Source organism: Limanda limanda, chromosome 11 (genome assembly GCF_963576545.1).
Source record: "Limanda limanda chromosome 11, fLimLim1.1, whole genome shotgun sequence".
NCBI classification, from domain to species: Eukaryota; Metazoa; Chordata; class Actinopteri; order Pleuronectiformes; family Pleuronectidae; genus Limanda; species Limanda limanda.
In genome coordinates, this window is record NC_083646.1 from 3,183,761 (window position 1) to 3,211,111 (window position 27,351).

At 43.5% G+C, this 27,351-nt stretch overlaps 2 protein-coding genes across 2 annotated transcripts in view; both read left to right on the top strand.

The window, feature by feature from the left end:
- cspg5a (chondroitin sulfate proteoglycan 5a) overlaps positions 1 to 14,442 on the top strand; it is a 57,129-nt gene extending 42,687 nt beyond the window's left edge. The window contains exons 9-11 of the mRNA XM_061080903.1: positions 503 to 691; positions 7,054 to 7,210; positions 14,275 to 14,442. Coding sequence (XP_060936886.1) covers positions 503 to 691; positions 7,054 to 7,210; positions 14,275 to 14,442 — 514 coding nt within the window. The remainder of the gene's footprint in view (positions 1 to 502; positions 692 to 7,053; positions 7,211 to 14,274) is intronic.
- A 9,887-nt stretch (positions 14,443 to 24,329) lies between these two features.
- elp6 (elongator acetyltransferase complex subunit 6) lies at positions 24,330 to 27,020 on the top strand. Its single transcript, XM_061081275.1, has 7 exons — positions 24,330 to 24,621; positions 24,789 to 24,867; positions 24,962 to 25,032; positions 25,526 to 25,650; positions 25,870 to 26,071; positions 26,160 to 26,321; positions 26,543 to 27,020. Exons 1-7 carry the CDS (start codon positions 24,568 to 24,570, stop codon positions 26,666 to 26,668), a joined length of 819 nt encoding a protein of 272 aa, XP_060937258.1. The 5' UTR covers positions 24,330 to 24,567; the 3' UTR covers positions 26,669 to 27,020.
- The last annotated feature ends 331 nt before the right edge of the window (positions 27,021 to 27,351 follow it).

The window sequence follows — 27,351 nt, forward strand, 5'->3', positions numbered from 1 at the left end:
TATTACACTCATAGATATCAGTCCTCTCAAAATTATTTCCTGGGAAATCTGTGTAATCTTTCAAGAAAGAAAAAATTCCTTGATCTTCCCCTTTTGTTGGATCCAGACCAAAAACGTTCATGTTCTTTCTCGGCTTCTCTCCCATCATTCCTCCAAGTTTCGTAGAATTCCGTTCAGTTGTTCTTGTGTCATCCTGCTGAAACAAAGCAACCAACAAACAGACAAACAGGGTTAAAACATAACCTCTCTGGTGGAGGTCATGAAACAAAGTTATGAAAATTCTTCACATATTTTATTCAGAGCAGAACAAGTGATCAATAAGTTAATAAGATGTTTTAATCCACTAACACTTTGTTCTTCTTCCTCCATTTTCTTTCCCTTTCTACCTCCTCACCACTCGTTTTGTTCCTTCTCTTTCCATTTCATCCCTCGTTCCTTTCTCTCATCACATTCCCTCTGCTCTGGATCTTTCCTTCTCTCCCCCTCCACCTTCCTCCTCCAGATGTAACGTCCAGGATTACATCTGGCACAAGGGCGCTCGCTGCGAGGCGGTGGTGACCGAGTTCCAGGTGATGTGTCTGGCCGTGGGCGCCTCGGCTCTGGTGGTCCTGCTGCTCTTCATGATCGTCGTCTGCTTCGCCAAGAAGCTGCACGTCCTCAAGACGGAGAACAAGAAGCTGCGCAAGCGCAGGTGAGGCTCTGCAGAGAACCTGAGGGATGACATCTTTTACAGAATGGAGGCTGTTAATCTTTGATTTCTTTCTGTCCCAGTCGGGAGGAAACGATTGATCTAAAATGCAGTGAACATACTTATGTTTCAGCTGAAGAACTATTGAAACCTAAGTGAAAATACAAAGATCTGTTTGTTTGCTGCAGGTTCAACACTTGACACTTAATCAATGAAAGATCAGTCGTGCAAAACGAAAAAAGTAAAGTCTTTAGTGCCTTGCTCACAGGCGCTGTTACTCGGTAGCTGCTGGGTGAACTTACCTCCATCAATCTTAACGACTGAAGCAGAAAGTTGTGTTTCTGTGGCCGACGCCTGGAGGACAAACTGCTGCTGAGATTTTACTGTTGAGTTTAGAGAACGACAGAGACAGACGCTCGATACAGAGACAGAGACTGAGACTGAGACAGAGACTGAGAGACAGAGACAGAGACAGAGACAGAGACAGAGACAGAGACAGAGACAGAGACAGAGACAGAGACAGAGACAGAGACAGAGACAGAGACAGAGACAGAGACTGAGACTGAGACTGAGACTGAGGGGGAAAGACGTTCGGTCCAATCTGAAGCCGACAACAGCTTCAAGCTCTCGATGAATTTTAGTCAATATTTCTCTTAATACGTCCAGAAATGAGACGTACACACAGAGAAAGTTGTGAAGTTTAGGACTATAATAATGTTTTACCTCTGTTTAAGTAAAGATGGTCTTTACACAGTTAATAGAAACACAAAACCTGTCTCTGCTTCTCGTTTCATCCTGTTTGAACAAAAGAATGAAGCTGATCGAAGAACTTTAGAGGAGGCAAGTGATCCCAAAAGAAAAACAACAAACAAATCTTTGAAGGTTTGAAAGACGAACGCTTTATTTTATTGCGATTCCACTGAAAAAATTAGAATTAAAAAGTTTAACTTCTGAACGTAAATTCTCAATCAATAAGGGCGTTGTTTCCTTCTAAGATTATTAAGTTCATTACAAGTTTATCAAGGACATCATAAACAAAATATCAAATCCAATTATTAGTCTTTTTTAAACAACCTTTTCGGACGATGTGCCGTTGTTAAAATAATTTTCTTTCCATTTTTAGCCGAGGGAGAAGTTTAATTCTTTCTCAAAAATCCTCCCGAGTTCAGCGTTGAAACACGACGTCTGTTTAAATCCTAATTAATGAGGCGACGTGTCCCTGATTAAAAGCTGTTTAGACGAGTGGAGGCGGGAGACGGACTGAAACCAGACAGATGATAATCGAGTCAGGGCTGAAATCTCTCCGAAGAGGAGAAGGTCGTAAAGGAGGCGACAGCAGAGAGACTCATTATGAGATGGAGTGAGGAGGAGGAAACAGCAGCTGAGAGCAGATGAAGCTGTGACTCAAGAACAATGAATTCATCTCAAAGCCTCCGACTCAGGTTCAAGAGAGAAAGATTCAAGTCTGTGTCTTGTACGTGTCTGACTCATCTTCTTCATCCTGAGATATTTGAATTGTTTTATCAGTTTTGCGCCCGTCACACGTTTATTACTGTTACTTTCTAAAATAAATAAAACTCAACTATCTTTTTGAAAACCCATAAAATAATTTAACACTTTCCAGTTTGTAAATGAAGGATCCTCATCGACTCTTAACTATTTGCAGGAAGAAAATATGATAGAAAAGGTTTGTATTCATATATATCAGTATTTTATTCCAATATTTTATATTTGAATGCAAAATAATGCAAATAATGAGTCGCAGTTTAAGACATTGTCAGAATATCGCTTAGTGTTTGTTTATGTACATTCCTTCCTAACACTGATGTGAGCTTCATCTGTGAAATGGAGGTTATAGAAACGGAGGAAGAGGAGGGTCTGTGAGAGAGAGGAGGACGAGGGTGGGGGATGGGCGACAATGATGGGAAGCAGACACAAGGACAGTGTGATGGAGGGAGGTGAAGGAGATGGGAGATGTGTCTGCTGGAATTGGAGGCGATTTAGTTTGCAACTATTTAGTGAACAAAGCAGATAATTTAGCAGATAAAGAGATAGAAATTCTTCTCAGGAGACGGAGGAAACCACAAACGATGCGAAAAAGAAACTGAATGAAAGTAGAAACGAGTCAAATAGAATGAAAGTGTTGCTTCGTATCTCCTGAACGTGTGAATGTTGCCAAAGAATAAAAGGTTATTCCGGTTTAAGAATTAAAAAATAGCCCAATCTGCCGGGATATGATGGAGATATTCGGTCGTGTAACTTTAGAGACGTCTGCTCATGTTGGGTTGAAACCCCCCCCGACCATAAGGCAGCATTAACTCCCCTGGTGGTGGTGGGGGGTGCATTGAATATAAACTGCAGGAGAGAAGCAGATTGTCTGGACTGAATATAAACAAGGCTGGTTTCGGCTGCTCTGGAGTCGGAGCTGTGATCTGCCCGGCAACAGAGGCGTCGTGGATCTGAATCCTCCACGCTACAGAGTCCAGCTCCCTGTCTGTTTCATACCAGGAGTCATCATCAGGGGGGGGTTAGTGGAAGAGATGGTGAAGGATGATGAAGGTGATGGAGAGGAGGAGGAGGAGGTGGAGGAGAGGAGGGGGGGGGCAGGGGGGTGTAGTCAGGAGCAGCTGGGATGAGAGTAAGCAGAAATTGTTTTAAAAAGGCAGAAAAAGGGTGATGTCATTGGTTCTGTGGATCCAGCTGAAAGTAGGGCAGTCTGAACGGGTGAGGAGGGGGGGGAGGCACGGGTGGGGGGGGAGGCGGGGTTGACCTACATACAGCTGTGCGACCTGAGGGGTGTGTGTGTGTGTGTGTGTGTGTGTGTGTGTGTGTGTGTGTGTGCAGCGGCAGGGTGCAGCATGAAAGACACAACACTGCCTCATCAAGTGGTCGACTTAGAGAGAAATCGAAGAGGACCGAGGAGAGGGAGGAAGAGGAGGAGGAAGAGGAGGAGGAGGAGGAGGGTGAAAAACTAGAGGAGTGAAAAGGAGAACAAGATGAGAGAGGAGAGGAGTAGGAGGGGGAGAAACGAGAGGGAGAGAGGGAAAGAGAAAGAGAGGAAAAGAGGAATGAGAAAGAGAGAGTGGCTGCAGAGAAACAAGCTCAGCGTGACACTTTCAGACGAGTGTGTCTGTGTGTGTGTCTGTGTGTGTGTGTGTGTGTGTCTGTGTGTGTGTGTGTGTGTGTGTGTGTGTGTGTGTGTGTGTGTGTGTGTGTGTGTGTGTGTGTGTGTGTGTGTGTGTGTGTGTGTGTGTGCGCTGCTGACAAGGCTCTTGAATACATGAGACTCCCACACTCCCCCATCTGCTGTGGGTAATTGCAGTCGCAGTGTTTCTCTGCCGCAGTCGAGATCAGACCCAACATCCTGGTCAAAGATGGAGAGAGAGAAGAAAGAACCAGCGATGGAAGGACAGAGCGAGGGAGGGAGGGAGTGAGGAGGGAGTCAGGAAGCGAAGGAAGGAGTCAGGAAGCGAGGGAGCAAGGGAGGGAGGGAAGGAGGAGAAGATGGATGCAAACGATCTCTGTCCACTTGAGCGTTTTGGCTCCGTACCATTTCTTATCCGTGTCCATACTTGCGTTTTGAAACAATAACGTAATGGTGGATGTAGCTTTAAACTTTGGGGTTATATTAGAACTTAGTTTGTTAAAAATGTGTTCTTTTATCCTTTAAGAGAAGTAGAGCCGAACTCGGTTTGCTCAAATCAAGTATTTATTTAGAAAACAATGAACAGGTTACGGCAAAACAATGGGCTTCCAGTACATTAGTTGTATCAGAGCGCGATGAACATCCGGCGTCTGTCTATTTTATAGCAGTCGATCTTCGTTCCTCCTCCTCGGAAGTGCGCAGGCGTAATCCATCCTCCTGGCTTTTGGTATGTGGAAGTAGAACAGGGAGACACTCCCAATGACGCTATAGGCAACCTGTTTACTTCAAGAAAGTCCTTGAACCACAGATGCAATGTGGGGCAAAATTGTTGTCCAGCGAAGCAAAGAATATCATGTTTCAGCTATATCAAAACAATCCTGACTGTATAAACATTCGCAACAACTTAACCCAAAGAATGTCATACTGACTTTGCCCCAGAAGGGACAGTTCCTGGATCTCTGTGTGAGTTTAATGAATCTGAGGGAATTAAGCTTTAATATCAAAAAGTTAAGTATTAGAACAAGTAAAAAGATTCATTATTGGCACTAAATAGCAACAGTTATTAAAATCATTTGTATGAAGCATAATATCTAGCTAAAACTACCTCTAGCTTTATTTGGTTGGAATTCTGTCAGCTCAGAGAGAAACTAAAATTTAGAAATCTCAACAAGTTATACTAACGAGACGTATGTCACGATAACCACCACTTGGCGAAGGCGAGGAAATGACCACAAACAGGAAGAACGACAGCATCAACCATTACAACAAACTGGTTTGAGCTGGAGAATCCGTTGCTGTTGTCGTGATCGACTTCACTCACGTTAAGTTCCAGCCGTCGCTGCTACCGATGTTTCTACTCGATGCAGATTTGTCCTCCGACGTCTAATCCGATCAACGGAAACTTGGCTTGCTACTTTCAAACAGATAAACACACACTTTCCTCTCATCTTTTGCGAGTGCGGCTTTGGGAAACTTCGGGAGTTCCTCTCTGGGTCGTCTGTGAACCTCGTCCTCCTTCCTCCTTCATCTCCGGCTCCTCAAAGGGACGAGATGTTTGTCTGAGGAACCGAACGAGACGACAGCTGAGACAAGAGCGTCACAGATAAATCTTTCGCTCCCGACATTTAAAGATTCCAAAAAGCAGAAGTCGCCGTCAAACATCGTGTTGAGTTTCTTCTTCTTCTCGTTTCCCTCGTCGCATCCATAGTTAACGAGGCTGTGATCTACTTCCTGCTCAGAAAGTTCTCGCCTCTCTCTCTCTGATCCACGGGCGAACGTCCGTGTTTATATTTCATGAAACGCTGAGACGGAGCAAATCAAAGACGGGACGATGACGAGATGGAGACAGACAGAGAAATCTGTTCGTCTGTCAGAAACCAGCTTTGGACCTCTCACTCTGTTTTCTTTAGCTGCTTTCAAACATTCTCCAGAGGGGCTGGTGTGAGAACAGGGTGAGAAGCTCTGGATGTTCTCAGGAGTTTTTCCTTCCAGAGCCTCAATAAAACATTTGGAGATTGGCCGAAGGAGCCGATGTGAGATTACAACAGGAGAACCTCCATCTTCCAACCTCGTCTGTCAGAAACCAGCTTTGGACCTCTCACTCTGTTTTCTTTAGCTGCTTTCAGACAGGCACTGAACTCCAGATAATCTCCAGAGGAGCTGGTGTGAGAACAGGGTGAGAAGCTCTGGATGTTTTTAGTAGTTTTTCCTGCCAGACCCTCAATAAACATTTGGAGATTGTCCGAAGGAACCGATGTGAGAAAACAACAGGAGAACCTCCATTTCTAACACGTGATGGACGAAGAAACAAAAAGAAAACTAATATGTTAGGATGATAAAAGTTGTGTCAAACACGTAGAAGATACCGACGCTTGTGTTGTTGTGAACGCCTCTGAGCGGAGAATCGTTGTTCATGTGTGAAAGACAAAGTCCGGAGAGTTTCTGCATCAATATCCTCATCACATCTAAAATAAGTTGACAGAAAGAAAGATATAATAAAACCTTTGTATCATATCTAAGTCGGTTGAACGCGAGTCAAAGTTTAGCGTCTGTGGGAACTCGTAAGAACCAGGTCAATTAAACCTGAAGGTCAAAAAATCAAATCAAGTTTAATTCTCTCTTTGTTGCATCACAGATAAGATGTTTGTGTGTCTGTTGTGTTTTTCTCTGTTTGTCGTTTCACAAACAGACGACGTGAACTTGCCGTCAAACTAATTCTGCTTTCTTGCTATTTTCTCTCCCCCCCCCCTCCCTCCCTCTCTCTCCTTCTGCTCCTCTGACAAACCGTCTTTCTTCAACGATGAAATCTTCGTCCTGAATTTGTTGTCGCTTTCTCTCGTTTGTCCTTTAATTCCTCGTCGGTCTCCCTTTGCTTTCACCTTCTCTCCATCTGTGTTTTCTTTGTTCTCTTTTGTCATCTTAAAAATGTGTCATTTCGCCCTCGTCTCTTCCTCACGCTTCGTTAATTCCTTCTTCCTCTTCGTCCTCCTGGATCTTCAAACTCTTTCTTCCTTTTCAAACATCTTCACCTTCATCATCTCTTCATTTCTTTAAACTCTTTTTTTTACCTTTCCGTTCCTGTCTCTGCCGATGATCTTGTGTCTTTCCTTCTTTCTTTCTCCTCATTCCTCCTCTTCCTCACCTCCCTGTGATCTCATTCTTTCTTTCTCTCCTCCTCTCCTCCTCTGCTCCTCCATCCCTCCATCCTTCCGACTCCCAGCAGTAAGTACCGGCCTTCATCGGAGCAGCACAATGATAATTTCTCGCTGTCCACCATCGCTGAGGGCTCCCACCCAAATGTAAGGAAACTGTGCGACACCCCTCCTAACGTCCCTCATGCCCGTGCATTGGCTTACTATGATAACATTATCTGTCAGGTAACGTGGTTCTCGCCTCTCTCTCTCACCCCCTTTTTTCTGCATCTCCCCACTGCCCGCTCCCCCCCCCCCGATAACCGACCCTCCCTCTAATGCATGGGCATGAGTATTCTCCAATACTCAGAGGTGTGACACGCTGAAGGGGGGGGGGGGGATGGGCGGGGTCAAAGTACAAGGATGGATGATGGGAGTTTTCTAAAATATGAAATAGAAACGAGGATGTTCGTCGTCTGAAGTCTGAGCGTCATAATCTTAAAAGTCCCCAAGAAGTTTTCCAACTTATAAGATAATATATATATATATAAGTTGTCGAACCCAGATATACAAACGAGGATGGAGAGATGACACTCACATACACACGGCTGTAGTCTGAAGGCTGAGCGTCATAATGAAAAATAAAATAATAAATAAAAGTCCCGAAGAAGTTTCCAACTTATAGAAGATATAAGATAATATAAGTCGTCAAAATCATTTATAGAAACGATGATCCCAGGGAGGACTGTGCTCCAGCAACCGGTTACCATGGCAACACACTGGCTCCGGAGCCTCATAGATTTTTATTTTGTTTATTGATTTAGTTTTGCGGTTTATTTCTCATAAACACACACACACACACACACTCAAGGATAATAAAATGTGAAATGAGTTCACGCTCTGCACGGAGCTGCTGTAGAAATCGTAATTTTAAGTCTTTTGCTCTCGACGACTTATTTTAAGATCGTCAAACGACGTCCACAGATTTATTGTGACACTTTATTTTCATGCAGACATTGAACAGCTGCGGCGTAAATCAGCTGCGATGGTGAATCCGGGCGCCGACACAGCCGGGGGGGGGGGGCGGGGTTAGGGGTTAAATTCCCCCTGGAACCACACGGCCCCTGGCGTTAACCCGAGACCCCTTTTTACGAGAAAACTCCCACAGTCCTTTGCGGCGACCTCCTGCCCACCCCCTCCTCTCTCTGATCTGCTCTCTCTCTCTGGTCACCTCTTGCATTGGTGTGTCATGGCATGCCTGCTAACATGCGCCATCCGGTGGACATGTGTGCCACTGCAGCTGTGTGCTATGCTAACTGCTCTGTTAACCAAATGCTCTTCTTTACTTGTTTATCCTGAGAAATATATGTCGAGGGAGGGCGGGACTGTTACGATTGGTCAAAGGGGGTGGGGGGTGGGGGGGGGGTAGGATGATGTCACAACCAGGTAAGCTGAAAGGGGATGTGGGGAATGTTCGGGGTTTATCAGGATAAACATCTGAGATGCAACGCCTCGCTGTGGCCTGCAGGCGGCAGCGGAGAGCCGACAGGTGCCTCCCTACAGAAGCATGGTAGCGAGTAGCGAGTAGCGTGTAGCGGCCACGCGGCGGTCGTAGCAGCATGGGTAGTTCTAGTGCTACAACTGAGGTCGAGCTTGTATGTCTGCCTCTTGAAGATGTGGTACCACCCTCTAACAACTCCATCAGTAGTTCACTGCAGTGATCAGTAGTTCTCAAAGTCTCATGTGCCTTTTACAAACTGTTTTCACTCCCCGGAATAGACGAGAAATCACTAAACATCCGTCATCACCTCCGAACAACATCTCTAAAACACCACCCATTTAACACAACCCCTCAAATCCCTGCTCATCCAATGGAGCTAATAGTTTTTGAAGATGTTCCATTTGGCTCGTTTTAGGACATTTAAAGGTGCCGTGTGGTGTTTCTGACCACTAGAGGTGCTAGAGAGCAGTGTTCTGATGCTGCCAGATTCAGTTTCACACTGATTCACACTTTCTTAATTTATGCGGAATGAATTCAGTCCACATGTCTTTGGTGAGAACAGGTAGAAGAAACCAGCAAGAAACTCCTTGTTGGTTCCATAGATATTGATATTTTATATTTCAGACCTAGATCTGGAGTTCCACTATTTAGAATAATGAACCCATAAATAGATCTTATTTTATCGTCTTTTAAAGTTAAGCTTTTTATATTTGTATTTATTTACATTGCAAATGTTTAAAGCTACACCTGAATAGACTAAATATGATAAACAGGTTATGTTCTGGATTCAGTATTGATTTGTATTGAAATCTGTTCCTGTAAATGAGTTCAGTTCAGTTCTTGTTTGAAAAAAAACCCCTTCACAAATATTTCCATCTCCTGTTCATCCCCTGGTTTCTTCCTCTAACACATTTCCTCAAACACATCCTGAATTATCCTAGAAATAAACACCAGCTTCTCTCAAACCAAAGAAGAACGATCCCAACCCACCGGTTTCCCCCCAAAAAAATAACCCAAACACACGACTAATAAAACCAATAACCTCAGCTCCGTCCACACTAACAGCCCAGTGTCTGCAGAGGAGAGATCCAGATCTGTGTTTACTGCTCTCACACAGAAACACTGTGAGGACGTGTGTGTGTGTGTGTGTGTGTGTGTGTGTGTGTGTGTGTGTGTGTGTGTGTGTGTGTGTGTGTGTCTGTGTGTGTGTGTGTGTGTGTGTGTGTGTGTGTGTGTGTGTGTGTTTGTGTGTGTGTGTTTGTGTGTTTCCTCGGAGGTGCGACGGCCAGACGGGAATCTCAGCTGTCGTCTGAGAGGACGTTTCTCTTCACCTCCTCTGTCTCTCTCTCTCTCTCTGTATCGTCTCTGATCTGTCGCCTGTCCTTCACTCCTCCTCGTCCTCTGTCTCTCTCTCTCTCTCTCTCTCTGTGTCGTCTCTGATCTGTCGCCTCTCCTTCACTCCTCCTCGTCCTCTCTCCCTCTCTCTCCCTCTCTCTCTCTCTCTCTGTATCGTCTCTGATCTGTCGCCTCTCCCTCACTCCTCTTCCTCGTCCTCTCTCTGTCTCTCGACTGTCCGTCTCTGTCTTGTCTCTTGAGGATTTGGACCTTGAGTGGTTTTTGAGGAGTTATAACCCTTTGCCCCGTCCCCCTCCCCTCAGAAAACCATGAGCAGATACACCTGGGAGTGTAAGACCAAAGAGGAGTCCGACTGCGAGGTAAGACCAAAACCCCAAATGTCAGAAAGTCCCGCCCCGCCTCCCTCACCCTCCCAAACAGCTCTCTCATTGTTACTGTGGCCCTGTCAATCACCCTCTCTCAAGCCTGAGTGGACCGATCCGAGTCTTACCCCCCCACCCCGCCCGCCCGCCACATAAAGAAAAACAAAGGTCATCGGGAAAACACATTAATAATGTCACCTGGTAGAGGTGAAGATTCCTTTAACTAACTTTAACGTCAATCACGTGAATCTAAACATCAGGTGTGAACGGTTCCTCAGAGCAGAGGAGGAGTTCTGGGTCTGGATCAAACTGAACCTGGTTCGGTTCCAGAGTGAAAACACTTTGTCGGATAGTTTGGACCAAACACAGGAAGTAGAGACAGAATAAAACAATAGAAGAAGAAAAAGAGGAAGAAGCAGCTGCAGTCTTCACCTCCAACGATACAATGTTTCCACCACGAGAACGTTCATGTGTGAAATGTCCCTTTAAAGGTGCAGAGTCAGATAATTACATCGCCCCGAAAAACCTAATTTAAAACAGAAATGTACTGACCTTGTGGCGACCTTGTCACACCAGACAACCGCGGTACCACACACACACACACACAGACACACACACACACACAGACAGACACACACACCCCTGTGTCCCTGCAGTAATACAACGACTCGTGTTTCATTCACAGTCGTAGATTGAACCTGATTGTCGTCACTCGTTCGTTCGGCCTCTCGCTCTCTCTCCACAAAAAAACGATGAAATTACATTATTTCAACGTTGTTATTGTTCAATACTAAATTAATTCAACACACAATGAATTGAGTGGTCAGAGCTGCCTGTAACCTAAGAGGATTGTGTTTCCATCGACTGAATCGTCTCTCAGGACTGAATCGTCTGACGCTGAAGACGAGTAGAGGAACCGGACTCTAATACAATGAGTAAATAATCTCTACGTTAAATACATTCATGTAATCATCGTAGTGAGATTTAATCTGAACGGAAAAACGCTGGACACACAAACACACATACAGTACAGTGTGCACACAACCCTGATACCAACACAAACACACATACAGTGTGCACACAACCCTGACATTAATACAAACTCATGAATGCAAACATGAATCTGATACAAAAACAGTTACCTCAGAGAAAAAGGAGCCTGTCAATAAACACAAACACACACACACACACAAACACACACACACACACACACACACACACACACACACACACACACACACACACACACACACACACAGACACAAGTGATGAAGCACGTGCAGGAAGATTAATAAACATCCACACTCGTGCCAATTCAAATATTCTAATCTCAGGTGTGAACTGTGAATTCAAACCAAAGGATTTAATCAAAAGCTGAAGATAAAAAATTATTAATTCCAAAAGAAAACAGAGAGAAAAACAAACAATAAGGACGATAAGCTGCACGTGTCATTTGATCAAATATACAGTTTATACATATATATGTGTATAGACTTCTTAATTCATAATCAGTTCACATTAGGGTTTAATTTCCCATAAACCGTTTGATTTCCTGCAGAGAGACTGACTTAATAATAAATAAATAAAATGATTCCTTTATAATAATTCAAATCCCTTATCATCACATAAACAATGTCCATAAATCAGAGCTTTAATACTAAGAATAATGTGATGGAGGGGATTTTTATATCTTTACTTTAAATTCCAAAAGACCATATTCAGCAGTGATGATAATTCTCTCTTTGTATCTTAAACATAAACATCAAACTCTCGCCTGATGCCCGTGTGCCTCCACCATCTTCACCACCATCTTCATCTTCATCATCCGAACCCTGTTTTATCTCTGTTCCTAAAAAAATGACACCTTTTAAACGTTAAAGTCCTTCGTGACTCTGTTGCCTCCCCCACCCCACCCCACCGCCCCCCCACCGCCCGCCTCCCCCTCCACCCAAAATTGCGTGACATAAAAAATGAGTAAAATCCAACAAACAAAAACTAAAAATTTTCCAGTTCCACGCGGACGGGAGGACCGAGGGCCCGTTCCCGGTCACCATGGAAGTCACGTACCCACACGTCCTGCCTGAAGTTACTATCTAGGCCGACCGCCAGCGGGTAAATGCTCTCACTGCTACTTCCCTTTCTCCTAAAAGTGCCATTGAATTCAAAACGCAAACATTCAATTAGGGGGTGTGTGTGCTGTTTGGAAGTGGCACACGCGCCTCAGGGCCTGGGGATGTGTGTGGATGGATGCCTGTGTGTGTGTGTGTGTGTGTGTGTGTGTGTGTGTGTGTGTGTGTGTGCGAACGACTATCTCACCATACTTGTGTGTCGGTGTGTACGTGGACAAAAGAGGCACAGACGGACGGACGGACGGACGCCACCGGGTCGATGATGCAGCATTAATGGAGATAAGAGGCTGGAAGAGAAAACAGAGCTAAAATGGAGTCCGCAATCAATCCCGCCCCCCCCCACACCCTCCCTAACTGACCTTAATTAAAAGACTTAAACCGAAACCTCATAAACACGTAGATTTGTTTTGTTGGTCTGTATGACGGTGGTACCAGCAGATCTCTCACCAGGATCCACCGGCTCGGTGCTGTTCTGGTTTTTGTTCTACGGAAGAGGAGTTGTGTGATTCTGCATGAGCGACAACACGGGGGGGGTTGTGTTGCAGGGGTCCTGCATGTGGATGTGCATGTGCTTCCCCAGCTTGCCTGAGAGGGGGGGTGGGTGGGGGGGGGGGTGTCGCTCATGCAGGTCACCTCACCGTCTCCTCAACCAAACACAACACGCCAGCCGAGCATGAAGACCATCAAACAGTGGAGCCTCCAAACCCCACTGACTGATGTTTGAAACTGAAACTGAACAATACGACAAACACAATGATATTCTGTTTGGTATTTTCAAAGTATTTTTTTTACTGCATCCTGAAAGTCTCTAAAGAATCACACCAGTGGTTTACTTTAAGTTTGTGTACTTCTACTTCAAATCAGAAAGTATTTATTGCCAAGTAGGTTTACACCTACCTGGAATTTGCTCTGGTTATTGGTGCATACAATGAACATAGAAACATCAAAACACAATAAATACACCACACATAAGAAAAACAATAGTAATAATAAAAAACAATATATATTTACTCACTATTTACTTCTTTTTTACTCACTTTTTCTAATATTTATACAAGGTAGCATTTATTTAGACGTAAACATATCTATATAAAAGATAAAAGCTATAAAAAGTGAAGGAAAAGGTGAAAAGCACAATGCCCAATGCATAAAGCAAAACAGTGAACAGTGTCAAATTGCAATATGCAATGTAATACAGTGTAATATATATAATATAATAATATGTGTTCTCATATTCTCACGTTCATGGATCACAAAACTCAGGCAAGTGTCAAGAGTCTGTCTATTCAATTTAACGCTAAAAAGAAACAAATGGAAGCTGTAGCTGACTTCAAATATGAAGTAACGGTTTGTCGTACAGAAGCAGAAACTCGTGGACACACTGGTGTGATTCTTTAAAGCAAATGAAGGTGGAAGATGTGAATCTGCTGTAGGAAATCTGAGACAAATCGAACAGTGTGGGATTGGGAAGGAAACACTGTCACCGGTTGGACGATTCTGCAGGTCACTGGGTTGCGTTCAGTGCCAAAGTTCCCAATAAGATCTGTGATCTTTTAGCAGATACAATATAGTGAAGTTATGGTTAGGAAGTGAAACATGCAGGTGGACGCTGTGGTTGCAGGTGTGAGACAGGACACAAACTCTACATGAAAGTTACACAAGCACCACACACCCTCCACCTCATCACATCAAGGACACACACCTTCCTAAAGTGGCTCTGAACATTGGCACTGAACGTAAAGTGTGAGCAGCAGAGTTGTGTAATCCAAAGTAGTTCAGTGAGATAAAACATCTGATTCTCTTTAGCAACGATAAAAGGAAAAGTTTAAATCCAAACAGCAAAGTTTTCCACCGGTCGGTCACATCAGAGCTGAACAAGTACCATGTTTCCTGTTGTGGTTCTAATTGTACTTTCTACCCCTACCCAACCACCTCCACCTCCCCCCCCCCCCCCCTGGGTAGGATGATCCTAACTCCCAGAACAAGCTGGAAGACCCGGTGAAGGCGTCGCCCAAGGAGGACGACTCCCTGAACATCCACAACTCCCTGACCCCCAAGCACGAGAACCACAAGGTCCTGGGCGAGGACAACTCCTCGGAGGTAAACTCACTGCAGAACAACATGATGTGAAAACAGGAAACTGAACGTCCCCAGCAACCGACAACACGACCCCACGGAAACCACAAGGTGCGCCGGCAACAGGAAGCCCCCCCCCCCCAAACCCCTTCCCCTGCTCTCCGTCGGTGCGCTGCCGAGTGCACCTAACCGGTCAACCAACCAACAAACCAACCAGCCAACCGACCAACCAACCAACCAACCAACTGACCAACTGACCAACTGACCTACCAGCCAACCATCCGACCAACCGGTCAACCAACCAACCGACCAACCGGTCAACCAACCAACCGACCAACCGACCAACCAACCAACCAACCAACCAACCAGCCAACCAGTCAACCAACCAACCAACTGGTCAACCGACCAACCAACCAACCGGTCAACCAACCGACCAACCAACCAACCGACAAACTGACCAACCAGCCAACTGACCAACGGGTCAAACGACCAACCAACCAACCGGTCAACCGACCAACCAACCGACCAACCGGTCAACCAACCAACCAATCGACAAACTGACCAACCAGCCAACCGACCAACAGGTCAACCAACCGACCAACCGGTCAACCGGTCAACCAACCAACCAACCGACAAACTGACCGACCAACCAACCGACCAACCGGTCAACTAACCAACCGACAAACTGACCAACCAGCCAACCGACCAACCAACTGGTCAACCGGTCAACCAACCAACCAACCAACCGACCAGTCAACAAACCAACCGGTCAACCAACCAACCAACCGGTCAACCAACCCACCGGTCAACCAACCAACCAACCAACCCAGTCTGCAACCGTCTCCGACACGGCAACACTGCCACCAAGCGGCCCGGGCTGCTGAAAAAACACTTACACTACCACCACCACTGCTGCCACTGCCCGAGTAACCCCGCCCCCCCTGCCAGCCTCACCCTGCCGCCGCCTTGCAACCCCCCACCCCCCCACTTCCTCTTACATTCAATCACTCCCCTGTTTCGCAGCCCCGCCCCCCTTATTGCTGTCACTCTTCTCTCCTCTTATTTCTTACCTGCACACACACACACACACACAAACACACACATGCACACACACACGCACATGCACATAGTGTGAATACACATACAGTGAAAAGATGAAGTCATAAACATGCTTATATGTATACACACACACACACACACACCTTCCCCTGCCTGCATTGGTGTATTTTGTAAAAAGAAAGAAATCATACAGAAGTTTAAAACTTACGTAAAACGTCATTGTAAAAAAAAAAAAATGTTACGATAAAGCTACTGAGAGGTTTCGATGTTTGTCTGACTAATCCAGTGAGTATGTATAAATATTGGAAAAAAAATTGCTTGGATTGATTTAAAACGAAGCAACACAATGTGTCTTGGTTTTCTTTGATGTGATTTCTAATCCTTTGATGTACTTGTTTTTTTTTTTTTTGTACTTTTTTGGGACTTCGAACTGAGATCAAAACCAACGTGATTCAGACAGTTGTTGAAATAAAACCTTTTTAACATGACCTCTGTGGAGCCTGTGTGTTCCTCTGTGTTGTACCCCCCCCCCCCCTTCCCCTCCCCTCCTCTTCTTCTCTGCATGGCTTTGAACCGCTTAGATGTTTGTGGAACAGGTGCTTTCACACAAACACCCACACAAGCAGTCGGGTTTGGCTCAGATTATTTTATTATTTTAATGCCAAATACTTTCCCCGACATCATGATGGTAGAATACTTCACACGTAATCTTGCTCTTGTATCATCAACATGATGATTTATCAGGCTTCCAGAACTTTTCATCTCAAGGCCTTTATTGGCAGGTGGAGGAGGATCACTGAGCAGAGTTGATTCGTTTTAAAATACAAACACCGTAGTATGGATTAGGCCTAAGGTAAAATGACAAGAAATAAACCATCATGATCTAAATGAAAAACTAAAACAATTTGATGAAGCCCAAGAAATGTGGCTAAAACTCTGGATTAAAGTAGTACCTGATTATTACGAGTCAGAAATTACGCTACAAGGGTCAAGGATGTTTAATATTTTATTCTTCTGCACATTCTTCAGTGGGTATCTCATATATAATATATAATATAAACTATAAACTGGACGATATACGTAGAAAAGTGGTAAACAAGGGCCCCCAGAGAAGTTAATGAGCTCATGCTGCATTAAGAAAACTCCCAGAACTCCTGGTTTTATGAAAAATAATCATCCATGCAGAAAGTATAATAACAAAATTAACGTGGGAATTTTGGAAGTAGGTTTTGATAGATACACACATAATCATAAAACATAATTCACACAGGTTTAAAACCTCTTGTATTACATGGACGTGAGCTGCAGAGCAACAGAAAGAGAAATGGATTGATGTGGTTTTCACAGGAGTCGGATGAGAAAGACAGAAACACGACGATGAGTTCCACCGTCCTCAGAGTGGACAGTTGATTACTGTTGGAAAAGAAATGTCTTCACAACTCATAAATCATGACGACAAACCCAGAGAACCAGGCTGCTGCTTCTGCATGTTTCCTGCCTCCAGAGCTGCTTCCACTGCAAACACACACACACACACACACACACACACACACACACACACACACACACACACACACACACACACACACACACATGCTCATCGTAGATAACACATAAATCACACTCGCAGAGGAACAAACACTAAATGAACTGAGATGAAAACACATCTTCTGCAGACACACACGTAGACCGATATGTTACACTTGTGCTGTAAGTGCAGTGTAGAGACAGAGACACAAGAAACACACAAACATGGAAACGTTGACGTCGAAGTTTAATTGCAAAATTCTTAAAATTCTTCCTTTTAACAGATTTTTTTCCTTGAACTAATAATACTTTATTTTAATATATTGATAAATGGGGATTTGGTCATTTTTAATTAACAATTTCAAAGAGTTTATTTTTCTGTGGTCGTATATAAATTACCTCCTCATGTCTTTGTCTACACACAGACACACAATCACACACAAACACACAAACCTCCCACACATATTTCAGCGGCGCTCTATAGAACTTTTTGTTCTATTCATGATGTTGAACTGACACAAAAGGGACAAACACACACACACACACACACATATGAACACTTTATACATACACAAAGCATCTGTCAGCTTCCCATGCTCACTCCTACTCCCTTACACACAAACACACACATACATATTTTTATGTCCATACTTGTGAGGCCCCTGAATGATGTAATGCATGTCATTAATTTAATTCACACACTAGAATAACAAAGGCCAAATCTACGTCAAGATCAAAGTCGTTATAGGCAAGCCCAGGGAAAATACTTAGTTTATTAATAACTGTTTTATTACTATCACTATTACTATTACTATTACTATCACTATTACTATCACTATTACTATTACTATACTATTGCTATAACTATAACGTGTTATTACTTTATTACTGACTAAAATACCAAGTGATTGAAGTCTCTAATCACACGTGAAGATTCTGGAGACAAATCTCGACGGATCTGAGACTAATTTAAGTTCAGGTCCATGAAAACGAGTGATTTAAGACAAACGAACAGAGGCTGCAGGTTCATCTTGAGTCATTTCTTGAAGTCTGAAGTCATTTATTTAAAGACAAATTCATCACTGGAGTCCACTCGGGTCCTTGTGGCCTTAATACCAGCTCCTGTCCTCTAGGATCACAGACGTCTGCCTGGAGCCCAATGTTTCCAGGTACAATCTATCGACCTCTTGGAAGCAGGTGCACATGGAGGAAATGTGAGACCAACGCCAACCCTAGTGTTAGTGTGAGTGCAAACGTGGGCATGAACTCATCACAGGAACAACACAGAACCCTCAGTGGACACGTGACATTCGATCAATCCTTAAATCTCACGTCATCAAGCCTCAGTTCCTCTGGAGTCACTCGGCAGGAGTTAAAAGTTTTAATCCTTGAACAAAATGGTTTCTGTTTCAGAAACACCCTCAGTCTACAAATAGAGTGGTTCCCACAGGGATAGAAGTCTGACAACAGAAACACACACTCTCACCCGTGTGATAAACAGCCCTGAAAGCGTCTCAGAAGAGGCCACGCCTCCACCGCCACTGCCACCTTTTGTCCCCTTCCTCGGGTTAAACAGCGGCATTGTGGGGGATCCTTCCCAGGATGAAGGGTGGTGGGGTGGGTGGGGGAGGGTGGTAGTGTGTGTGTGTGTGTGCCCCTCTCTTTTCTTCAAATAAATAAAGCCATGGTCGGATGATGGGGGTGGTGGGGGTGGTGGGTGGGGGGTGGGGGGGGGCAGGGTTCCAGGCCCCAAAAAGCAGAAGAAGAAGAAAAGATTCCAGAAAAGGAAACAGCACTTATCAAACGACAAAAAACAGCATCGACGGTCATTATCGCACTCTTTCATTCCTGCTGGCCAGTCTCACACACACACACACAGACACACACACAGACACACACACACACACACACACACACACACACATTCACACGCTCACAAACACACACACACTCACCCACACACACACTAAAGGACAATCTCCTCCGAAGTGAAACAAGTGAAGTACCAGTGGACGCCATGGCAACAAGTGGGCATTACATTACCAGCAGAGGGAAGTGAAGGGGGGGGATGGGGTGGGGGGGGGGATGCTGTCATCGCTCTGAGAGACTGAACCTTTATTCAGTTGTTTTATAAGGGCAGAGAAAGTTGCCTCAGCTTACAGCCTCTGAAAAAGCAACAGATATGAATTGTTGGAAGTAAAATATTCCACAATTTTTGTGTGTGACCGAAATGTGTGAAAAATAATAACGTGAATTTTAGTTTGAAGGAGCAGAAACTATTTTAATCCTGCGAGTGATGACAGAAACTGGCTGATCTGTTTTCTCTCACAACACACTGACCCCCTAAGAGTGTTAGAGTGTGTGTGTGTGTGTGTGTGTGTGTGTGTGCGTGTGATCTCCTTGAGTTCTAACCCTTTTGAACATTTAATCACCACATCCCTGCTCTCCTCTCCTTCTCTTTTCTCACTCTCACTTATCTGCCGCCGCCGGCAATTTCATGCATCTTCAGCCGGAGAGGGCTTCGTTGCCACGGAAACAGATTCTGATGCTGCAGAGCGAGCAGGACGGGTCCGAGGCCGCGGTGACCTCCGGGGGTTTATCTGCAGTCCCACACACAGACACACGGCGGTGGACGGACGGACGAGGCAGATTAACTGACTCTTATGCAGCTTTACTGTCGTCTGGTAATAAACTGTAGAATATCAGAGCATTAAAAACCCATCGCCACTGCACTTTAGGTTCAGCCCCACGTCCGGTGATCTGGTCAGACGACCCTAATCCTACAGCCAGCCACCTGTCACTTACAGTTGTCTCATACACCCCCTACACACACACACACACATACACCAACACACACACACACACACACTGACCTCATCATGACGTTGTGCAGAAAAATCCTCCAGACTTCAACATCTTTGTTATAATCAATATTTTTGTGCTAACACCGGATCAGATCTGTGAGGAACCACCAGATAAAACAAGTGTTATCGAGTGTGGCGGTACATTTTTAATCAGGATTGTATGAATTAGAATATTGAGGTCACAATAAGAAAGAAATATAATACAATATAGTTGAGTGTATTTGAAAAAACAAATACAAAAAACGTCGCAAAAATAAAAAAGCTCTAGAATTGCTTCGTCTTTCTCGAGTTATTCAGAATCAGAATCAGGTTTATTGGCCAAGTAAGTTTGCACAAACAGGGAATTTGACTCGGTAAAGTGGCTCACAGTGTGCTACACAAAATATACATCACAAAACAAAACAGTACAATACGAACAGTCACAAAAACAATACAAAATACAAACAGTGCGACAGTCTAAGAAAAAAAGTGCAGGTATAACACGTATGTGAATAACGGTTATACAGTGAAGTGAAATAAGATAACTATAATTAAATATGATTATAATATATATTATATATAAAATAATATAATTCCGTGAGAAACTGTACAGTGTTTATTATAAAGATCCAGGGTTATTGCACAGTGTCAGTGGGTTGGCTGTTCAGAAGTGAGACAGCGAGAGGGAAGAAACTGTTTTTGTGCCTGGAGGTTTTGGTGAACAGAGATCTGTAGCCGTTATTGCAGCTTTACCTAAAAACACAGAAGCATCAGAACCAAAAGTAAGAAATTCTTTGAAGTATATATTGAATTAGATTGTATTTTCTTATTTTCTGCCTAATTGAATATCTTGTTGTGACCCTGATATAAAACTGAGGGGTCCAGTAGTTAAACATGTTGCATAATCAGTCATCACATTTTATTGCTTATTGTTTCCTCTATCCTTCACTTCTGGATTAGTGTAGTTTAAAGCAGTGGATGTAGAAAAAGGCATAAAACACACAAAATACAACTGAGAACATGCAGTGAAATACATAAAAACACAAAATTATACAACATGCTGTTAATGTACGAGGTGTTTTACAGGCAACACTATGCAGCCCAGTTCTCTGCAGCTCGAACACGAGGAGAGTAAACGTCTCTCTGGGGTTTAGAGCGTGTGCGGAGGCGACTGATGGAGAAAGAGAGGAAGAGAGGAAGAGAGGAAAGAGAGGAAGCAGGAAAGAAGCTGTGAGACAGAAAACATGTGAAGACGAGTCAAGATTCAATCTCTCTCTCTCTTTTTCTCTTCCTCTTCTCTCTGCCGTTCCAAGTGAAACCTGCTGGGACTCGGGATTCATCCGCGGCCTGTGATTGGCTGCCGATGTGGTGGAATGATGGTGTTAGGATCCTGAAGGGGCGGCTGTGATTGGCTGACGCAGGCGCGCTCACACATAGCAGTGCGTGATGGAGGCATGCACACACGCTCCAAGTCATGCAGTCATGTGTGCAAAAAACACACACATGACGAGGCTCGGGTGAGCACAAAATGTACGGTTGTGCGTCTACTTGCATGCACGAGAAAACAGTGACACACAAAGAAAACTGTGCACTTGATTTAGATTTAAATGCACAAGCACAGTGTGTCTCTCTAAGCTGCGTGAAAAGAAAAGATTGAAACCAAGAGGACAGAACACAAGCCGAGGTGGGGGAGTGCGTGTGCATGTGTGTGTGTATGTTTAATGTGTGTGTTGTGTGTGTTGTGTGTGTTGTGTGTGTCGTGGTGGGGAGGGGGTCTAAACGGATCATTCTGGCACTGTCTAGTTTACTAATGAGGCTCGGAGGAATGCTGCTGATCTTCTTTTCTGATGGAAATCTAGCGATACATTACCAAACAGCAGAGTAAGCCCCTCTACACACACAGACACACACACACACACACACACACACACACCCATGTGCTGCTCTACATGTGAATGGTTTGGCAGCGGAGCAGAGCGATGGCACTGACTTCAGAGTCAACAGAGGATCGTGGCCCCGGGACTAAATAAACTCTCTCTTGTTGTGGTCAAAGACGCAGTTTCGTGTTTTTTTTAATTTGGACGAGACTCCTTCACCAGCTGTCAGTCAAGATAACGTGTTTGGAAATGTTCTGAATGTTGCAGCTTCCTCTCCTGAACCCTGAAGTAAAGACCTGCTGCTGCACAAAGAGCCGTTCACCTTTTTATTTAAATGTCACCAAAGCTCTTCTCAGTTTGCAGAACCCGGAACTGGAGAATCTATCGTCAATCAATGAGACCCGGTTACTCTTGTTGTGTACCCTGGTTGCACTGTGGGTATTTGTATGTATCCTCTGTGTTTGTGTCTCTGTCGATGTTCTTGTGTATTTGCACGTCAATAACCGAACCGTTCCTTCATCGAAAGGTGACCATCGACTTGGAGCTCCACTTCGCCAAGAGGTCAAAGACGAAACCCTCCAGAGGATCTTTAGCCCGATATGACGTCCACCTCTACAGGGTTCCCAGAGCCGAACCCACAACCTGCAACTGGCCCCGAGCTACGACCGCTAACAGCCCCAGCAGAGCCAAGGAGCGAGTCCTGCGATGGGAGGACGACATGTACCCTCCTTCTCCGCCTTGTTCCATCTGCAGCCCCGGCAGCACCCAGTCGCTGCCTGTGCCCACCACAGAGGAGGTTCAGGGGTCCAGACCCAGGACGCTGAACTCCTACACCCCCTGACAAACCTCTTCTACACCTCATGGTTGAATTTTGAAAATTTCTCTGTGAATTAATGTGTTGTTGGTGTTTTGCACAAGTTCTTATTCAGGGAACAGTATTTTCTATGGAGTTTTGATTCCGTAGTTCAACGTGTGTGTCTCAGGTTAAAACAAGAAGCTGGAGAATTATTATTCAGGTTCGAATGTTTGTCTTGGATCAGGACAACGAACGTGGATGGAGATTCAAACAGACGATGAGCTTTAATCTTCTAGTTGAGGAACAACTGGGAAACTAGTGTTCAGGGAAAGATGGAGAGTATTTGAAAATAAATACACAATAGTTGTTGTGTTGCAGGTTTCAAGAAATATGTCATTGTTAATCAAAAATTAATGAAGGTATATAAGTGTATTTGAGTCTATTTGTGCCAAATGGTAAAAAAAAAAAAAAAACTCACATTAAGCAAATCTAATTCAATACATGATTTTTAACTGAGTTGGTAAAATATCTAACACTGATAAATATATGTTTACTTATTTTATATTTATCTAAACCAGTGATTGATGTAATTTACAGGTAGTAATACAAAATCTGTAAAAATAAAGATCAGGTGAGAATAGAATAAAGGGAACAGTCTAAGATACAGTAATAATCAAAAAGCAGCAGATACTGATCAATAAAACTTAAGCTAGTATAAACTATACATAAAGATGTATGGTGGACGGTTCTGCATTACTCTTCTCATGGAGATAGAAACGTTTAAAGAATAAAATGCAGATTCGTTGCAGTTCTCCTCCTGAGGTCTTTGATGCTGAGATGTTCGGGAGCTGCACACTGCCATCTGCTGATTCAATGATCAGATGCTCATGTTTCTATCTCCCATTTTACTGCTGTGTTGTGTTACTTCACTGTTCTGACTAAGATGGACGACTTACTTCATGCATTTGATTGATACCTGATTGAGATAAATTAGTAAACTGGATTTTTGTTTGTCTATTTCACGCAGATAAACTTTGTACTCATCTTTGAGTGTGAGAGATAAATCCTAAAAGAGAACAGGCGTGAATTGGAAATGGTGAACTCGACGGGTGATGATTTCCTTTCAAATGACCATGAGAGAGCTGCATTCAAATATTATGTATTAATATATTTATATTATTCACTTGAAATATAACAAAACAATATGACTTTATCTGTTATAGTTGTTAGATTTGTGCCTCAGAAGAGATTATACATGACAGGATCAGGACTATATATTAACTGGCAGATGAGCAAATAATAAAGCCTTTATATTTTAAATTATTATTTTTTACCATTAAAGTTTTATATTAAATGTTTTATATTTTCAGCAAATGTACCTTAGCTTCAAGTTTCAAAGCTGTTTTAAAATATTGTTATACTATTCTTGCTATTCATATTCTTCTTCTTCTTACTGTTATTATTATTATTGATTTATATTCCCTAAATGCACCTGCTGCCAGTCACCCATTAACACAGCACCACCAGCAGGAGGCGCTGTCTGTGAATCAACGAGGACACACAACGAAGAAGTCCCCACACGTCACCAAAGATCGTCTAGGAAGATGCTTTTCTCGAACATTAGATGCTTGGTCAAGAAAAACAAATGAAAACATATAATTCCATCCTGAAATTTGAGAATAAATAAAATCCTCACACTTGACTCTGGAGAACTGGTTATTATGCAGCATTGAACATGATGCTAACACGTCAGCTAATAGCTAGGAGCATTTTCCTCTGGTAGAAATCAGATGCAGAGGGACACCTCCTGTTATATGTACACTCTTCGTGTGTAGCATGCTGCCTGGCGTTAGCATCGCAGCTAGCTGGTTAAACAACAAAGCTAATAAAGCTCAATATCTCACGTCGCAGTTACAACACCGGATTTACATCAAGAGCATTTTAAGTAAATACAAACAACAACAACAACTTCTCTCATTGTCCCGCTGTGTTTCCCACGTGGACGCGTCAGCTCGGTTTGTTTACAGTTAGCTTAGCCAGTTAGCTTAGCTAGTTAGCTTAGCCAGTTAGCTTAGCCATGTACACGGAGCTCAACAGCATCCTGAACTCTGGTCCTGACAGCTTCACTCAGGTGACTCTTTCACTATATTTTATTATATTATATATATATATATATCAAGACACAACTCACTGTCCTGTGTGCTAATGCTAACGTGTGGCTACCTGTTGTTCCTGCTGGAGACGTTAGCATCTGAGTAGCTCGTTCATCACAAGTTGTTTATGTTTGTGTCCTCACAGGGAGAATTCATCCTCCTGTCAGACAGACAGAGTGATGCCTCCTTCCTGGTTCACCACTTCCTGTCCCTCTACCTGCGAGGTGAGATGTGACAACGTGTGTGTGTGTCTGTTTGTGTGTGTGTGTGTCAGGGAGTAAACATGTGTTTCATGTGTGTGTGTGTTTTGTGTTTCAGCTCGTTGCAAAGTGTGTTTCCTGGGCCTGGTTCAGTCCTTCAGTCACTACAGTGCAGTCAGTCAGAGGCTGGTGAGTCACACTGTCCATGTAAAGTTATTAAAGTATTAGATAAAGGCCTCATGATGTTTATGTTCAAATATGAATTATTGTCATTCATCTGCTTTCATCCTCAGCTCCTTTTCAGAAGTGTTTCACATCACATACATGACATTTACATTAATTCACTTGGCAGACTCTCTTTTATCCAAAGCAACTTACAACCAAGGGATAATACAAAAGTTTTATTACAGTAGGATACAGTAGGATAACTTACGACTGAGTGATAATACAAAAGTTTTATTACAGTAGGATAACTTTTAGTTATCCTACTGCACTTTTAAGTAGAGGCAGAGAGATCACCACACTGCAAATTAATAAAACAACTTCATCAGCATGTTGTGTCGAAAAGTCACAACACGTGCAAATACACAAACACACTGCAAATAGTGTTCCCTTATGGCTATACTTGCTTTAAATGATGGCAACTTCTTAATGTTTGTGTGTGTTTATTGTGTGTTTTCAGGGTGTAAGTCTAACACAAGCGAAGGAGAAAGGTCAGCTGATATTTCTGGAGGGACTGAACGAATCATTGACTCTTTTGATTCCTCAAAAAACTGAAACAGGAAGTGAGGCCATGGACTTCATCAGGTACAATGAATCATAACTGGTTTTGTCAATTGTAATTATTAACCTTTTGTTTCTTTCCATTTATTTATCTTGCTGTCAGTTTGTAATCGCTAAATCCATAATATCAAGTGTTTGTGAAGTAAAACTTATCATTTCTTCACCTCCATGCCTTTTTTGGAACACTGTAATAAACAACTCAAGCCTTATGCTCTGTTGTCTCTTTATCTGCTTCTTCTTCAGGGATCCGACAGTCGGCCTCCGGCGCTTGTACGAGTTTGTCCGGTGCAATTTACAAAGTTCTGGCGGAGAGGGAGAAGATGAGTGGGGCCCCCCCGTTCTGCTGGTGGATGACGTCAGTGTGCTGCTGAGTCTCGGGGTCAGCGCCGGAGCCGTGATGGACTTCAGTCACTACTGCCGAGCCACAGTCTGCTCCCAGTTACAGGTTCGATTCCTGCCCTTGAATCAGATTGCATCGCAGCTTTTAACCTTCCTGAACAGATTCCTCACTATGATTTGAACTGTGCCTGCAGGGCAATATGGTGATGCTGGTGCGTTGCAATGGGGAGGAAGAGGAGGACGGCGGAGATGACGAAGGCTCCGAACTTCTCCTGAAGGGCCTGACCCACCAGTGCAGCCTCACTCTCAATGTACAGGGTCTCCCAACCGGATACTGTAGGGACATCCACGGGCAGGTGTGTGTTTGTGTGTGTGTGTTCCCACAGTTTCTGTTTTAACATCATTTCTTTAACACTGAATAGATGAACCAGTTGTCCCAGTGACAAAAAGCCAGTGGAGCATTATTTGTTTATACAAATTACAGTTAGTCTTGCCTGGTGTTAATGCCTGAGTATATGTGAATATGAATCATTTAAAGTGTGATTAACCCTTCGGCCCTTTGTTGTCTTGTTTACAGGTGGAGGTGTGTTGGAGGAGGAAAGAAGGCGATGGACAGAACACACAGAAGAAACTCTTTCAGTACAAGGTTCATGATAAAGGAGCCTCCTTCTTTGCAAGGGGAACATCCAGTGCTGTTCTCTAGACTTCATCCTCACGCACCTTTGTCTCGTCAACATGTGACAACGGACTAATGTTTTCATACCACCGGACCAAACTTATGTTGGTTGTTAGCTGCCAGGCGGGTTGGCCACATGTCCACCAGCTGTGGTCCAGCTTCATAGTCACTGACTCAGACCAGAGGATCGACGCTGAATTGCTCAGATGTTTTATTTGTCAGTCATTTCAAATTAAAGACATGAAAACAAAATGTCAGGTTCTTCTGCAGACTTCACGCTCATACAAGTCATTTGCTCAGATTAATCAGGTTTACTGTGGTTTCTGCAAAGAGACGTCTATAGACTGATGTTTGTATGTCTTGCCATCATGGTGTATTGTGTGTGGAATGTATGTTGTCACACAATAACTTAAAAACAATGAATAACAGATTTGTACTGGATATGTGGTATGTAAAGATGTCTGTGTTCATATAAAAACACAAACAGATTCTGTAACTCAAGAACAAGCTGGAGCCAATGACCTGATTAGAGTTTGGCCTACATTGATGAATACATTTGCATATTAATGAGTTAGAAATGAGGTCATGGTTTGACATAAAGAAATAAGTGTTGAGGTTAATTGAATTAGCAACAGTAATTGTAACACTACAAGATGTTCACACAACATAAATCTAATAAAACTGTAAAAAGATTCAAGATGTTTATTTTC

Excerpts from the sequence above, each read along its gene's own strand:
- elp6 (XM_061081275.1), top strand. The coding sequence starts at position 24,568 with ATGTACACGGAGCTCAACAGCATCCTGAACTCTGGTCCTGACAGCTTC. Across the intron at positions 24,868-24,961 it reads CCTGTCCCTCTACCTGCGAG|CTCGTTGCAAAGTGTGTTTC; the intron begins GTGAGATGTGAC and ends TTTGTGTTTCAG. Across the intron at positions 25,033-25,525 it reads GTGCAGTCAGTCAGAGGCTG|GGTGTAAGTCTAACACAAGC; the intron begins GTGAGTCACACT and ends GTGTGTTTTCAG.